Source organism: Podarcis raffonei, chromosome 1 (genome assembly GCF_027172205.1).
Source record: "Podarcis raffonei isolate rPodRaf1 chromosome 1, rPodRaf1.pri, whole genome shotgun sequence".
NCBI classification, from domain to species: domain Eukaryota; kingdom Metazoa; phylum Chordata; class Lepidosauria; order Squamata; family Lacertidae; genus Podarcis; species Podarcis raffonei.
In genome coordinates, this window is record NC_070602.1 from 49,772,531 (window position 1) to 49,784,595 (window position 12,065).

General features: G+C 40.3%; 1 protein-coding gene across 1 annotated transcript in view; it reads left to right on the top strand.

The window, feature by feature from the left end:
* MYBPC3 (myosin binding protein C3) overlaps positions 1-5,615 on the top strand; it is a 69,139-nt gene extending 63,524 nt beyond the window's left edge. Inside the window, exons 30-33 of the mRNA XM_053386797.1 lie at positions 1,433-1,572; positions 2,312-2,471; positions 4,458-4,594; positions 5,379-5,615. Of these exons, the coding sequence (XP_053242772.1) occupies positions 1,433-1,572; positions 2,312-2,471; positions 4,458-4,594; positions 5,379-5,600 (659 nt within the window). The 3' untranslated portion in view covers positions 5,601-5,615. The remainder of the gene's footprint in view (positions 1-1,432; positions 1,573-2,311; positions 2,472-4,457; positions 4,595-5,378) is intronic.
* The last annotated feature ends 6,450 nt before the right edge of the window (positions 5,616-12,065 follow it).

Below are 12,065 nucleotides of genomic sequence, written 5' to 3' on the forward strand. Positions count from 1 at the left end.
ACCAGCTGGCTATTAAAATTTCTTACAAAGACTATTCCATGTGTGTGTGTAAATCCTGCTTAACATTACTGACGCCACAGCTCCCAGCTGTAATAACCAATGTAAGATTAGCGCTGTGAGTTTCTTTCTGCTGCTCTCTAAGATTTGAACTACATACATAATGTGAAAAAATATCCATAAGGATGTCAGATTTGGATGAGAGCCACAGTACAGGGTGAAAGGCCTAATCCTTTGCCTGTGCAAAAACATGTCGGGAGCCATGAAATTCACACAACACATGTAGGCTGTTTACACACTCCTGCTTATCCTGCATCCAGTACGCTCCCATCGCTAGTTTGGGACACAGTGTAAACACGGCATTTCCCACAATCCAAATATATCCTGTCATTTCTTACAAAATACTGTGTTTTGATGGATTTCCCCCAAACCAGCTTCAATCCAAATTGAGGGTGGGAAAACAACCTAGATGCTTTTTAGGTCGGTAATGTGTACACAGAGCCACAGTTTGACTCTAATTCTGGTTTAAGGAAGTTGCAAGTTCAGTGCTAATAGGCAAGGTTTGCATGGCGTATAATTTTAATCCTCAGTGAGAGGCCTGGTTGTCTAAGGCTTGCTTCGCTCAGATTACATTTGTCCCTCCCCAGTACTATCAACTTTCTAGTTTGATTTTTTGTGATATTAATAATAATAATAATAATAATAATAATAATAATAATAATAATAATTTCTAATGTCAATAAAACAGTGATAACAGATCTGTATGATTTGGGAGCAGAAAAGATGAAGGCAGAACTGAAAGAACTGATTCAGTTACTGTGAAGTGGTGTAAATATCATTTGGAAGGCTGAGAACCCAGTCCAACATTCCCAGGGGTAACTAGTGAATTACTCACAGAGCATTTGGAGAGTCTGTTAGAGAGCTAACTTTCTTTGACAGGTGTCTTGCTAAGAAGGGATTAATGGATGTAGCCAATAGACATATGCTGCTGCCTTTTGGATTCAGACATAAATTAAAGCGATGATATGCTGGACTGAATTTCAAGAGAAAGTATTAATTATTCTAAGCTTCCAAACAACCATGGTTACAATAAATGAGAATCTTTATTAGTTATGTCAATGCTAACAAAAACTGGCATTCATTTGCAAATTGTTGCCAAAGTGGGAACAAATAATGGAGCAATATTAATTGGAGATGTCAAACTTAAATGTCTGTGGAAGGTATATGTGCATTGATCTATACAGCAGCCTGCAGGAGTTAGTCTTTATCTTGCCAATATTGTTTTGGGACACTGGCTCAGTTAACAGAACATTTTTGATGTTTGTCTATTACCAATGGCCATCAGTTAGCAGTAGACGATTTAAGTCTTGCTCCTTTTTCTTCCTGAAGATACTGAGTGGTAGATCTTGAATACCTTTTCTATGACTTTCTGTAGACAAGCCTGGTCCTCCTCAGAATGTAAAGATTGTGGATGTGTGGGGATTCAATGTTGCGCTGGAATGGAAACCACCCCAGGATGATGGCAATGCTCCAATCACAGGATACACTGTCCAGAAGGCAGACAAAAAAACAATGGTAAGGGTAATGGGCTGAATGAGTGTATGAATCCACCCTAAAGTATGTACAGTGAAACTGTAATACCTTGAGTCTTAGCTCATGACTCAAAATCATGTCAGCAGGAGAATGGTGGTTTTAGGCAATTGCACTCCATACAAGTGGCTAGCTTGGAGCTGCACAAAATATAGAAGCGGGGCATAATTGAGAAGCCACACTTGGACTATTTATCCATGATAAATTACAAGATTCGTTGTTGTTTAGTAGTCTTAGTCATGTTCAATTCTCCGTGACCCCATGAACCAGAGCATGCCTTGGAAACTCACTTTCTTCTCAAAGCTTCTCCTTTTTATGTCCATGGAGTTTTCTTGGCAAAATACTGGAGTGGTTTGCCAGTTCTTTCTCCAATTACAAGATAGGCAAAAGCAAAAATATAAGATGTGAGAAACTCCCTCCCTTCCTATTTATGACTTTAACATCCATGACTGGAGGTCTTTTGCACTGCTGAGAAAACACGAACATACTCAGTGGCAATCACTGGATTTATTAGAAATTATTCCTGACACAGTGGTTGCCAGAATTCTGGGTTGCCAGTCAGACTGATGGGGAAAGCCCGCTATTTCCACTATCCCCCAGCTGCACCCCAGTATTTCACCTGCCTGTGTGGAACATGTTCTGGTGATTCTACATAATGTTCCAAAAATCCAGACTGTGACCTTCACAAGATCTGATTTTCTGACAATGGATTATTTCATTTCAGGAATGGTATACGGTTTTTGAGCACTATCGGCGCACTAATTGTGTAGCATCAGATTTGATCATGGGAAATGAGTACTATTTCCGGGTCTTCAGTGAAAATCTGTATGGGCTGAGTGAAAATGCTGCCAACACCAAAAATTCTGCCTACATTAAAAAAACAGGTAACAGAGAGTACCTAAATTGACGTTTTCAGGAAGGGAATCTGAAGAACTAAAGCAAATTATACTGGTTGCAAAGCTATCAAGTTCTCTGGGCCTTATTGGTAAATTAAAAATCAAGAAGTGGTTGAGACACAGGACTCACTTTGAAACTGATTTTCAAATGAAAATATGTATCTTGTTCCTAAGATTGGCCTTTGACTGGAAAAGTGTCCAGTTTAATAAGATTTCTAGGAAATTAGAAGTGGATTTGGTTCTGGGTAATTGTAGAAAGCATTTTTAAAGATAACACTATCATGCACATTATCAAGTCTTGCTCAGAAAGAATCAACTTGCACATTGTGGCAAAAAAATAACAATTCACATAGTGCATAGTTGAACTGTAGGATTCACTACCATAAGCTTAAAGTTGGTTTTGAAACTACCAACTTAAACTGTTTTAATGAACTTAAATGTGCACTGCCTGGAGAGAAAGGCTCTGGTCCTGTTATGTTTCTTGTGCAAATAAAGTTCATTTCAGATGGGGAAAAAGACAGATAAATTCATAGAGGATAAGGCTATCAATAGCTATACTCAAGCCCTAAGTTCAGAAGCTTCATGCTTCTGTATACAAGTCATTGGTAAATTAAGAGTAGGAAAGAGCTATTGTGCTCAAGGATGATGGGAGACCCATCCCTCCTTTGGGTAGCACTATTAGCTAGTTGTTCCTATGACGACATGGTCAATTCTTTGGTAATGCAGATAGGTTGCTTAATTGACTTGGCCACGGCCATTATCTTAACAAAGGACTTATCCACACTGCCTCTTGTGCTGCTGCTTCTCCTCCAACCCCTCACAGGGAAAACTGCTCTTTAGCACTCATTCAGAGCAAATGGCAATTCAGGGCTTATTCGGATTGAAATTTGCTCCGATTTACAGCTAAGAGCTGGTTTTCCGTGGGGAAAGAGTAGGGTAATGGGGAAACTATTTAGACCTGTGCTTTTAGACATGAGACAAGTGGACAAGATGCTTGATATGTGTTGAAATAATACAGGTTTCTTGGAAGGTAGTTTTCAAAAGCGGTGGTATTTGATGATTAGCACACCATTGTATTTGGTCTTTGACAGCTGACATGGAATGGAACTTTTTGTTCTTAAATTATTTGATAAGTAACATGCAATAACCATTAGTATTTGATAGCTGCCTGCCAAACTCACAGCAATCAGCAAATGCAAACAAGGCTAAAACATTCCAATTCATAATCTGTAATGCAAGGTAGAAATTTATCATTCATAAATATAGATGGCAGAATGTCAAAAAATTCCAAAGCTCATTATAGCATGATGTCGGAGGAATGTGTGAAAGCACGATGTGGGAAGAGTAACAGCTAATATTAGCTAGTTCCGAACCTTCTGCCACTCCAAGGAGACCTTAAACAAGTGTGATTCTGAATGGCTGGAGCCAATAGGGGGTAGGAATCGGATGAGACCCTGCCCTATTGATGTTCCAAATGCTATATGTAAATGGCCAGCATTCATTCCTACAGGGAAAAGGAGAAGAGAGCCAGCATCAGGAGTAGGACGGGGAAGTGAGTGCGTGCTGCAGAGGTATAAGGGGGGGGCAGAGGAATTTAGGAGTGGAGAGTGGAGTCTCCTGCCCTCTTGCTTTTTCAGCTAGGAGGGCAGGAGACCTGAAATGAAGGGGGATGCAGTGATAGAAGATGGAAAGGGGAAATGCTCTGGAGCTCCCAACCCATTCATATTAGGTTCTCCTACCCATGTGCTAAATAAAGGCTGCTGCCTCGCTGATATATCAAGAGAGAGAAGTAGAACACCTTAGAGGATGTTCCTTCTCTTTAAAAAAAAAATCTGAAGGACAGGCAGAAGATATCATCCTGGTTCTTAATATTTCAGTATAATTTCAGCTGCCAATTTTAAAATTATGTTAAATCATGAGCAAGATTAAAAGAAGTGTGCGTCTGACTTTGTTTCTACCCACCCTAAACTACAGGCACAGATTATAAACCCCCCAACTACAAAGAACATGATTTCTCTGAAGCACCAAAATTCACTCACCCTCTTCCAGATCGCTCCGTGATCTCTGGGTACAATGCTACGCTCAGCTGTGCTGTAAGAGGAAGCCCAAAGGTACACACACCCTCTTTTCTCAATATGCAGTTAAGTGAGTGAGGGGAACATTGGTACCCTTAGTGAGCAAATAATGCCATTCTTCCAGTTGACTTGGCTGAATAAATTATATTTTTGAAGCGCGGGGGGGGGGGGAGCTTACAGGCAGGTGGACCAGAAATGGGGTGGGTGGGGTTGAGAGCTGCTAAATAGCAGGGAGATCTCAAGAGAGAGCAGGTGAAATACTCTTACCTGCAGCGAGCTTATGTGCTGATATTGCAAGATTTCAGGACCAGAAGTCAGCCTAGACATTAATATTAGCAGCAGCAGCTGCTGCTGCTATAATCCACCCTTCACTATCAGGTGCCAGGCCAGGTTACAACATTACATGTCTAGGAAGAGCAGAGAGCCTGCACAACAGAACAGGGGGTGGAATTAGAGTGGACTGCAGGAACAGTACTGATGCATAATACAAAGTGGTTGGATACAGCCAATGAAAAAGTCCTGTGGCATCTGTTGACTGAAGAGGGCTAATAAGAAGAGGACGTTCATGCTGATGGACTCCCCTCCCCTTTTTGAGGCTTTGGTGGGCCTGAACCACCTCCTCAGCAGATCCCCAGGTCTTCTTCAGCTGCACGTTTCAATAATTTTTACTTTGCAAGGTATTCCTTGGAACAAAGCTGCTCAGATGAAACACTTGTCTCTTACAAGGTTCAAAGAAATGTTGGTCTTCCACTGGTCTCTCAGTTGGTGGTACCCCTCACCCCATGTTTCATCTTTGCTTTTCCTATTATCATATACTTAGCCAAAAATCTTCTGGTTCAAAAACAAAGTGGACCTTTCTGGAGATGCCAAATACCGCATGTTTAGTAAGCACGGAGTGTTGACTTTGGAAATCCGGAAGCCCAGCCCATTTGATGGAGGCCTCTACACTTGCAAGGCTGTGAATGAATGTGGTGAAGCTGAAATAGAGTGCCGGCTGGATGTCAGAGGTAATAAGGAGGATGCCACACACTCAGTACTCTAAGCTTAAGCAAAAAAAAGTTTCTCCAACATTTGAGGGGTCCCTTTAAACAACAATAGCTAACTAGTGGGGTTCCTTTGGGGTCAAAAGACAGCTTCAATGTTTCTTCCATGACTCGAGTAGGAATGAAGCTGTTTCATAAGAGTGAATGTTGAGCACAACCTATGCAGAGTTGACTGGATTAGATGCTTCCTTGCAGTTTATTAGTCTGTCTTGGAGCCAGGTAGGTATATTACTCATTGTAGAACTTTGCTTACATAGCTTTCAGCATTGTTTCATAGGAGCTTTCCTATGCAAATTCCAATCCACAGAAGAGGGTTGTAGCAACATGCAGAGAACAAAGCTGTGGGCGGTGCTCCCAAAATGTATACGGGGCTTTGTCTATTTTCTGTGCATAGCAGCATACATGGATATGTATTGTGTGCATCTTCATTTGCAATAAAGGATTGAGGAAGACAGTATTCAATTATGCTGACCCCACTCCATTCATATATTATATAGGCCACCTTACCTGTATCCAGTGACATCCCATACTGCACAGCACAAGCAAGTCAACTGCTGGATAAAATGACTGTGTCAGGATAAAACATGATGGGTAGTGGAGAGTACAGTACTTTACCCACACACAAGGTAGAAGGGTCTTCCCATATTTGGAGGAGCTGTTGGCTGTCCCCCAGATTACAGAGGCCTAGCTGGCCTCAGCTAGGCTACAGCATTTAATATCACCAGTCCCATGCTGTGGAACCCTCTTCCAGCAGAGATTCAGGATGCACCCTCGCTTTTGACTTTCCAGCATCTCTTGAATACCTTTATTCATGAGCATAGCCAGGATTTTTGTTGGGGGAGCAGAACTCAGATTTGTATTGGTTTTGATTCATTTGGGGGGGGGCAGCTGCCCCCCGCTATGCCCATACCTTTCTTAGCAGGGGTTCAATTAACTATTCACTTTAATAATTCTATATATATATATTGTTTTTTAATGGTGTTTTGTATTTTGTTGCTGCAACTTGCCTTGATATTTTATAATATGGCAGTATAGAAATTCTGCTTATAAATAAATAAAAACAGAGAGATTGTGCTGTAACAGTTTTACCTAGCTAAATCCAACATTATGAGAAATGCAGTTACAGTAGTGAGTGAGCAGCACATTGTGCTCACAGTCCTCTGGATCAGGGACACTCAAGTTAGTAGTCATTGTTAAGAAGAAAATACACTTTGTCTGGTTGCAGCATTGTCAATTAGTATTTCTCTTTTTGCTTTCTGCAGTTCCACAGTAGAATTCTGAACTAATGGCTTTCATCGAGTCCAGATGTGGAGGCAAGTAATTCTGTAGCCATCAGATGCTTCTGAAGCAGGTGGTTTAGCAGCAAAGGGATGGAGAATGAGAGAGATAAGAGACCAGACACAAAACCTTCTACTCATTTACAAATTCTGGCTTCTGGCTCCCAGAAACACAAGCTGTACTAGCCCTATGCTTCCTGTAGGGCTCACTCTCAGGAAAGTTAGAATGTGCCTACAGATGCCATTCAATGAGGTAGAAGACTAGACTATACTAATTCAGAGTACGTGTAAGGCACATTTTTAATATTCCCCTACACCAAAAAACAAACAAACAAAAGCTACATCTCTCTGCAAATAGAAAATCCATACAGAAGTGACAGGGCCCTGATGTGTTAGCATTCTGCTTACAAAGGGAGCTTTATATGTGGAATAGTATTCAAGAATGGCATTCCCCACTTGCAGTCTGAAATGGCACCACTCTCTCCACTATTTCATTCTACTTTCCATGTAGACTAGGCTTTGCAGTAGTCTAATTTATTAGCTAATTTATTAGCTAAATGAAAATGTAAGAGTCGTGATATCTATAGTAAAAAAAAGGGAAGTATTAATTCACTGTTGAAACATCATACATGCTTGCTTGCAGCACTAAATCCTTCATTCTGTCTTTCAGGTCATACCGGGAATGGATCATAGCAGAAATGCAGAAAATAGTGAATAAAAGACAACCTGAGATTATCTAAGTATCTACTCATCTTTCAGTGTCTCATTTGTCAAGTGTGCAATGGGGGAAAGAGAATATTTTGTTGCCAAGCAAAACCAGGCAAACCTTGCAACACAAAATTCTTAATTCTGCTTAGTCAAAAAATTCTCAACAGCCTGTTCTAGACCATCACATGTGCACGTGGAATGCACCAGCACATCCTTCTCCACTAATCCCAAATGGAGGAGCCCTAGCACACACACTTTGTGCACACAGCTTTGAGTTTAGGGAGACACTCTTGTGGATAAGGCAGCACTTTGCAAGGAGCCTCCTCCAGGATAGTCACTTATTCAGCAACAACTGAATACTAGTGGTAATAGAAGCATCAGCATCCTTAAAAGCACCACACTTAATGTCTGAATTAAAAGACTTAAATCAGTACCCTTGATTTCCACTCACAATCCCTTTTTGAGAGTTTCTGGCTCTGTTATGCAGGTTAATTTTTTCTTTGGTAGCATAATATGCCAAACATAATTGTATCACTACCTATTGTTAAGAATTATAGTTTAATACAGTGAAACAAATAAAATTCACAGTGGTTTCTTTCTGAAAGTCTCCTGCTTCACTCAAGCTTATATTCTAGTGTTCTTTTCACTAGCTGTCAATGTTTTGATAAAAAAATTGGTTTCAATATACAAAATGCAAAACAAGAAAGCGGCAGTCAGAAGTAAAGAGCAACTCTGTGCAACACAGGATTGAGTAGATCCCTCCCTTGCACTAAAGGCACAGGAAAATCTGCACTGTTACTGTAGCTTATTTTCCTCATTCTAGAACGATGAGAAATAGATTTAGAATGACAAACATTAAAACAAGAGCTTTTGGTGATATAGGTGTGTATCCAGCTATACCTCATTAGTTTCTACCAGAGTAAATCATAACATTCCAACAAAATGTTTAAGGTTGCAATCCAAGATAGGCCTCATTAGTAGAATGCTGTTCAATCAGAGCAATAATTTCCACTTGTATGATGGGACTTCCTGTCCTCCTCCTCCTCTGCTCCAGAGGGTTTGGGGAACCCAACCAAAACAGACTGGGGGAGTATATGGAGGAGGAGAACATTCCATTGAGCGAGCAGAAATCTTGTGCTGATAAAACATTCACCTTTGTGCTTATATTATACATTATTTATTCTAATTTAGGTCAATAACCCTTCATGTAAGTTGTACGAATGGTCTTGATTGATTACATTCATATAACATTTATATTGCAAGACGCCACCTCCCCAGGGTATCTTTTTGGCGATTATGAAGGAAACAGTTTTTCTACAGTCTTGTTTCATTTTTAACTGTACAAAAAGGTATGGAAAGGAATGCTAATCTACTTATTACTTTAGCATCTAACCTATGATTCCCGCCCCCCTTTGATTTGTTACTCAGCTCTTCAATGCCAAGGATTCTCAGAGCAACTTAAAATAGAATTTGAAAACATAATAAAAATCAATTGAACAGCACAGCCACAGCACAAGCAGTAAAAGTTAGCATTAAACCAACAAATCTAAAATGCCTGTGAAAATAAAAAGTTTTCCAGGCAAGACTAACTACTCACTACGAGAAGTGAGGCTACAGGGAACCAGGCAGAGGGCCTTCTCAGTAGTGGCACCCGCCCTGTGGAACGCCCTCCCATCAGATGTCAAGGAAATAAACAACTATCTGACTTTTAGAAGACATCTGAAGGCAGCCCTGTTTAGGGAAGCTTTTAATGGGCAGGGTATAAATAATAAAATTATTATTATTGGGTGGGAATTCCGAAATCTGGAACATCACCACAAAGTAAACCCTATCTACTAACAACTTGTCTCATTTTTTAGATGGGGACCTGAGTAAGGAAGGACCTCTGAGGCTCCACTGGTACAACACAGACAGAATCAGCCCCTATTTTATGGGCGTTATATATGCCATTAAATAAGTCATGGCACTACAGAATTGGGAGTGTATGTGATACCGACATAGAGACATTGTTACTAGGTAGGTGGGCAAAGCCTATTGCATTAAACAGTCTCTGCAGATGCCTAATGGAAAAGTACAGAAAACTCATCCTTGGCCAGTTCTCTTTTGTACCAACACAGCTGTAGGTGTAAACATGTTGCATAACTCAAAGGACCTGTGAGAAACTCCTCTAGGTTTATTTTTTCTCCTCTCCTCTTTGGCTGGTGTTAGTGATGCCTACAAAATGTTGATATACAGAAAACCGCTCTTGGCAGAACTCAAAAGCTTTTTCTCGGCTCGGCACTTAACATGCCATTTTGCTGTGGCCATAGCACAGTGATAAGGCAATCATTTTGCATCTCAGCCAATTCCTGCACCAGTTTTAGCTCATTTTACATGCACAAGCGAAATAGCCATTGGTTAACAACTTCCTTACATGGACACTCTTTAAACAACTGTACAGAGAAACTGCTGTATTACCCTAACCAAATGTTGCACTTCTGTTTCTTAAATACATAATCACTTAAACCCAAAGAACTGTAAAAAAAAAAAATTAATTACAACTAGCCCTAGCAACATTTTTAACAAACACATAAGCCTTTCAATTGTAGAATTGGATAGCTAGTTATTTACAGTCATTGTCATTTGGATGATAGAAGGGAAACTTTGAAGCATACCAGTTCATTCATATTATGTAGATAGATTGGTTAGATAATCTCCAGGATCCATAAAGTATTTTAAATTCCATATAATAATTTTAATAATAATAATTTATGAAGTGGCTTAATCATGCTGGCCACATTACCCAGAAACTGTCTGCAGACAAATGGCGATTCCCTCTGCCTATAGAGCGAGATGAGCGCGCAACCCCAGAGTCGACCACAACTGGACCTAATGATCAGGGGTACCTTTACCTTACTCCGCCCATCTGGCTGGGTTTCCCCAGCCACTCATATATACACAAAGGGCTAAGAATTTTATCGAGGGGAAATTTAGCTGCTCTACTCAACTGTGAACAGAAAAAATCAGGGCTGTTGAACACTTATAAAAAAAAGATGCAAAGTATATATTACATGGAGGATAAGGAATGGCCTCTCTTCTCATCCCCAGTTTAAATCTTTTCCCCACTCCAAGCCGTTGTTAGTGCCACTAACATAGTCACCAGACAAGTGAGATAATCCCTTTTATTACAACCCACGAATATTAAAATACAGCTTTTGCAAGCTATTGAGCATGAGTAGGCAAACTAAGGCCCGGGAGCTGGATCCAGCCCAATCGCCTTCTAAATCTGGCCCGCGGACGGTCCAGGAATCAGCCTGTTTTTACATGAGTAGAATGTGTCCTTTTATTTAAAATGCATCTCTGGGTTATTTGTGGGGAATAGGAATTCATTCATTCCCCCCCCCAAAAAAAAACATAGTCCGGGGCCCCTACAAGGTCTGAGGGACAGCAGACAGGCCCCCTGCAGAAAAGTTTGCTGACCCCTGATACTGAGTAACAGAACCTTCCCAGGGTAGGAGTATGTTCAGGAAATGGGGGGAAATTGATATTTCTGAAGCTAGATGTGCTCCAGCCTGGCTTACCCTTGGCTGTAGATTATTTTTTTCCACTCCTGAAACTGAATAAAATACTAACAGACTTCATTATGTTAAGGTCTGGACACTTTTTGAACCACCAAACAGTGCCCTGTACCTATATTTTGATTTAGACTAAAGTAACACTACTTTTCAATAGTTAACTGTGCCCAAAGTGGTCATCAACCAGCAACTTCTCATCAAAATGCATAACAATTTGTTACAAAACGTATCAATAAACTCAAATAAGACAACAATTCAAAAAACACAGGACAAGGTCAACATTATAGTGAACTAGTCTAGACATGCAATTAGTAGGAGGGCTGTCCACTTGCCTCTAACCCAGGAGTTGGAGCTGCACAGTTCTACCCAATATTTATAATCTATACAAGAACCAAATCGTGTTTATTGTGGTATCAGTGCTCCTCTGGCATGCAGTGTTTTTTTGTCCATCCGTCCCCATCATTCACATGACTTTGTTGGCATAAAAAATGCCAGCCCATATTTTCCCTATTTAATCTGAATTTTCCAGGGAAAATTTGTAATCAATGACCTGTTTGCAGATTAAAGCCCAGCCTGGAAGCACCCTTTATCTCCTCAATCAAGCCTTCAAACTGGTAATGCTCCACCCCCCTTTTCAAATGTGAGAACAGAACAGAGAAGGAAAATTACAATATTATTTAGAGACAAGGGCTTTGTTTTGAATGCCACAATTCTGAGGTCTGTAATGTTCCTGGACCAAGAGTGTATTGCTTTTACACGATTCAGTTTTCAAAATATATCACAGAGTTTCAAGTCACACAAAGGCTCTGAAACAAAGTATAAAGGAATGTGTGTTCCTTTTATTTATTTCTAAATAGTTCTCACACATTATCCTGAACATACTCCCCCCCCCCTTTACGGTTTATTTTTTTGAAATGGAACCAAT